Genomic DNA, 4,612 nt, shown 5'->3' with positions numbered 1-4,612 from the left:
GGAGCATCACCAGGTGTAACCTAAAACCAAAGGAACACGACTGCTCCTCTCTGTGGCTCTCTCCTCTGCAATGTGGGCACCGGGCACCAAGAAGCAGGTCCCTCCTGAGGTCTAACCTGGTCCCAGAGAGGGATGGATGATTTCTCAGAAAGCAACAAAACTAAAGCCATAGCTGTTTTCCATGGACAAAGGTTTTATTGAGAAGACTGTTGGGGGAAGGGAGGGACGACAGGAGCAAGGACTGCAAGGCAAGGGTGGAAGAGGCTTCTCAACTTGCTTTGTCATTTAGTGCATGATGTCTGGTGGTTAGGATGAGCGAGAAGCTCATCGGGAGGAGTGAGAGGAGGCAGAGGGCAGGTAAGAGCGGGGCGCTTTCCTCGGCAGGCCAGAAGCCAAGCCCAGGAGACAGGAGCAGGGCATGGGGATGGAGACTCACTCAGCCAAGGTGACTGTTTGCTGGCAGCATCCGAAACCCCTTGCCCCATTCTTGGCCCAGATCCAGGCCTGGCCTGCCAGCTCACCTCACTTCCCGTGTAGAGTAGAGGGGTGAGGCTGTGAGCCAGGGTGACCCCCTCTTGCCTCCAGCTCCTATGTGCACCCTGAAGTCCCCACAGAGTCAGGAGATCACCGGCCCTTCCTCACCTGCCTCTCACATGGCCCCACCCTGGTCCCTCACATGAGGTTGCAGCTCTTGGCTCGATCCTTGTGTATCTCGCCCTCGGTCCCAGGGCCTCGGTCTGGCCGACCTGCCAGCTGGGCTGATCGCTGCAGTCCCCGGCGCGAGTCGGTACGACGCAGCTGCCGGTGGCCACGGCCCAAGGAGGCCACTGTGGCCACATGGAAGACATCCCTGACGCTGCGCTCTGAGGACCTCGAGGAGCACTCCACATAGGACACGGCCCCCACCTGCTTGGCCAGCACGGTGCCCTAGGGAGAAAAGGCAGGGAGGAAGTCCTGGGCCTACTCCGAGCTGGGCCTCAGGTCAGAGGTCAGGGGCCCGGTAAAGGGTAAGCCAAGTAGAGGCTCTTCAAATCACCCATTGAGGGGGGCCGAGGGCCAGTCTGGGAGAGGGCAGAGGTCAAGGCTCCCCACCTGTTCATGTGTCACGGGGATAAGCCTCTGTTTAGACAGTTCCCTCAGTGTAGCCAGGTCAGTCCTCATGTCCAGTTTGCAGCCCACCAGCACAACCTTGGCATTGGGGCAGAACTCCTGAGTCTCTCCTTGCCACTATTTGGGGGAAGAAAACGTGGTTATGACGGGGGAGGGGAGCCCCTTCCCCATTGCCAGGACACCCTTCCTCACCACATGCAGAAAACTGCACCCCATGAGGGAAAGGAAGGGGGACTCTGGGTAGAGACTGAAAGCAGGATGGGGCGACAGGAGAAGGGGGAAGAAAGGGCAGGGGTGAGGCTGTGGGGCGGGGAGCGCTGTTTCTCTCATGGGGAGGCACACTCAGCAGTGCTCAGAGTGGATCCCAGCAGTGCTGGAGCTGGAACTCTGGACCCTGCGTACACAGCATGGATGGAGAGCAGGGCCCTGGGCACCCCATTTCTACCTCAGGGGCTAGGAAGGGTCATCCAGACTGGAACCTTCCCTTTCCTCCCCACTTTCCCAAATTAGTTCCTGGGAACAGACCAGCTGTGGCTGCGCTCCCCTCCCCCAGCCCGGGAACTGGGGCGACCTTAGCTGACTTCTGTCCATTCACATGAGCTTTTCTCATGGAAATGGGGCTTTCTAGAGCTCCAGAAGGAACATTCTCATGTCCTTCTTCTGGGCCCAAGGAGATAGGGACAGCTGAGAGGTGATCTCTTCAGTGCCTCTCCTGCTAACACCCCCTCTCTCCCCAGGTGCCTCCCCAGAAAGCAGGAGGCGAGTGGGTTAGGCAAGGGTGAAAGCCCCCCCCCACACACACACACACTCTCTAGGTGGTGGCCAGGCCCCAGCTTCTTGTGATGCTGAGTCAGAACTATGGTTTCCGGTCACCCTCATTTGAATTATCCTACTCTCCCAGGTGCCTACCTTCTTGAGGACACTGTCCAGTGTCTCTGGTCGGCTGATGTCAAAGCAGATGAGCACAGCGTCCGAGTCAGGATAGGCCAGAGGCCGGACATTATCATAGTAAGAGGAACCTGAAAGAAGACAGGGAGGGGGGGCGGTGGATGAGGGTCGGGGTGGGTGGGGAGTGTGGGAGGGAATGGGAGGCCCCAGCAATCCTGGGCAAGGCTGAAGAGGCAGAGAGTGGCAAAGAGCAGATATTAACGCCCACAGAGGAGGAGTGTGTTTCTTTAGGGGACAGAGCAGAGGAGAGGGAGAAGGTAGCGAATAGCTCCCCACATCACTCTGCATTTTTCTAAAAGTCATCCTTGATTATTTCTGAGTCTTTGAGAAACTCAGGAAATCCCTCAACATTCTCAAAATTTGGCATGTGCTTCTTGGGCTTTGACACACATCTGAAGCCCCTCAGGGAAAGCTGAATGAAGAATTAAAACCCTCCTCCCTTTGGGGGATGCTGGGGAGATGGGGCCTCTTGGAAGCACCCTCAGGGGACAGGAGCTCACCTTCCCCCCAGTTCCCTCTCCCCCTCAGAAAGGCTCCCCTAATGTCCTGGCCTCGTACCCAAATCAAAGCCATCCCTCCCAACTTTTCCCCGGAGGCAGAACCAGTTCAGGGGACCTCACTGGGCTTTCTCCTTCAGGAACTCTGCCTCAGTTTCCCTGGTTTTAAGCAGAACATTGATCTTTCTGCCGCTTAGAAATGGATGGACTGGCTGAGTGCACTCGACCCTAAGGGTCTTGGCAAGGAAGGGGTCACAGAGTGGGGGGAGGGTCTTGCAAGTCAGGGTGACCCCGAGGGACTTGGCTACCTGAAGTGTCCCACATGTTGAGCTCAATGCGGCGCTTGTCGATCTCAAAGCTCGCGGTGTAGTTCTCAAACACGGTGGGGACATAACTCTGCAGACACGGAGGGGTTCAGGTGAGATCGTCCAGGCTTCATCCGGACACACGCCCTCACCCCCGCACCCGGTCCAGCCCTGCCCCCGGATACAAGTTGGTCTGATGTCGGGCACAGGCGAGGTCCGGGAGCCGCTGGCTCCGCAGAATCTTTGCTAGGCTCGAGACCCCCTCCCGGCCTCTTCTGCCCCTCGTTCTTCGCCTCCCTGGGGATTCAGGACCCCCGACACCCCCTCAGCGCCCCCTCTGTGATCTTCTGGCTCTCCAAAACCCCATTCATTTCAGCCTGCTCCCTAAACCCTCCCACCCCAATCTCTGCAGTCCTTCCCGATCCTCCAGCGCCCCGCCCCGAACCCCTCTCTCCGGTCCCCGCTTTCCTCCGCACCCACATCTGTCTGCTCCCTGGGCCCCCTTCGCCCACTCCCGCGGCCTGAGCGCGCGTTTCCCCAGACGCTGGTCCCTCACCCCCGGGTAGGCGTCCTTGGCGAACACCTGCAGCAGCGCTGTCTTGCCGCACTCCGCGTCCCCTACCACCACGATCTTGCAGCGGCCGCTCTGCCCCTCCATAGTCCCGGCTACGCGCGGGCCCCCGGCGCAGCCCCCCTCCCGGGCCCGGCTGCCTCCTCCCCCGCCGCTGCAGCTGCAGCCGCTCGGGCCGCCGACACCGGCATCTCGCGGGCCCGCGCCGAGCCCCCGCCCGGGGCCGCGGCCCCCTTGGCCCCGCCCCCAGGCCCGCGGCCCCGCCCCCGACCACGCCTCCCGCCCGCGCAGCTGGCTGGGCGGGGCCAGGGGAACTGGGTGGAGCCGGGGAAAACCGTGCGCCGGACTTGGGGACTGGCTTGCCGGGTGACCTAAGGGGCTCCAGCTGGCTCGGGGGCTTACGGAGGCCGGTTTACGTGACAGATTTCACTCCGTGGGGATGGGATACCGTGCAGTTCGGGAGATTTTCTACTCAGGGATTACACCTGGCTCTGCACTCAGAAATTATACCTGGCTGTTCTGGGGGACGATATGGGATGCCCGGGATCGAACCCGGGCAGGCCGGGTGCAAGGCAAACGCCCTCCCCACTGGATTATCGCCCCAGCCCTCGGGCGAACTTCGGAGGGGTACGGTGGGAGAGGCACACGCGCGAGGCTCGGGCTTGCGTGCCCCTCGCGTGCACGTCGGTGTGCCAGTGCGGACACGCGAGGAGGCTGCTGTCCTCTTCCTGAACAGGAGGGGGCGCCAAGAGGTGGGGAAAGGAGAGAGTCCTTTGGAGTTTGTCTTACTCCTCCACTCATATGTTCCCGGCAGGGGGTCTTGGGGATTTGAGGGAACTGGGCTCTCAACACACGCATCTAGTGGTGACATCATGGCTTTCTGTCTCCATGGCAACGGACAGCCTACTCTCGAACTGTGATGATTTCACTGCGGCCTAGAACTAGCAGGAAAAAAGTGGACCATTCCTTCAGCAAAACAGGGCTTTTGGGAGAGCTGCGTCCTCTGGTGGATAGTACAGGAAAAAAAAAATGGGAAGAAAAGAGGAACATAGAATTACCCAAAATGACAGTACTAAGAGAACTTCCGGCTTTATCTGGAGTCTAGCAATCAAATCACTGTATTGCATGTATATGACAACTTTTGCCCTTTTAAAAGTTCTTCTTCGAGAAACTGTTAAAAA

The 4,612-nt window shown here is 59.4% G+C and overlaps 1 protein-coding gene across 1 annotated transcript; it reads right to left on the bottom strand.

Moving 5' to 3' along the window:
• Positions 1-201: 201 nt before the first annotated feature.
• Positions 202-3,648, bottom strand: RND2 (Rho family GTPase 2). Its single transcript, XM_056127351.1, has 5 exons — positions 3,417-3,648; positions 2,864-2,951; positions 2,020-2,129; positions 1,093-1,227; positions 202-927 (listed from the first exon to the last, which is right to left on the bottom strand). The coding sequence occupies exons 1-5, from the start codon at positions 3,516-3,518 to the stop codon at positions 673-675; spliced, it is 690 nt and encodes a 229-aa protein (XP_055983326.1). The 5' UTR covers positions 3,519-3,648; the 3' UTR covers positions 202-672.
• Between the last annotated feature and the right edge of the window lie 964 nt (positions 3,649-4,612).

Source organism: Sorex fumeus, unplaced genomic scaffold (assembly GCF_029834395.1).
Source record: "Sorex fumeus unplaced genomic scaffold, SorFum_2.1 ptg000063l, whole genome shotgun sequence".
In the NCBI taxonomy this organism is placed as follows: Eukaryota; Metazoa; Chordata; class Mammalia; order Eulipotyphla; family Soricidae; genus Sorex; species Sorex fumeus.
The sequence above is the reverse complement of the archived record's forward strand: the minus strand, read 5'-3'. Positions and strand labels throughout refer to the sequence as shown.

Excerpts from the sequence above, each read along its gene's own strand:
- RND2 (XM_056127351.1), bottom strand. The coding sequence starts at position 3,518 with ATGGAGGGGCAGAGCGGCCGCTGCAAGATCGTGGTGGTAGGGGACGCG. Across the intron at positions 2,130-2,863 it reads CAACATGTGGGACACTTCAG|GTTCCTCTTACTATGATAAT; the intron begins GTAGCCAAGTCC and ends GTCTTCTTTCAG. Across the intron at positions 1,228-2,019 it reads TGGACAGTGTCCTCAAGAAG|TGGCAAGGAGAGACTCAGGA; the intron begins GTAGGCACCTGG and ends TCCCCCAAATAG.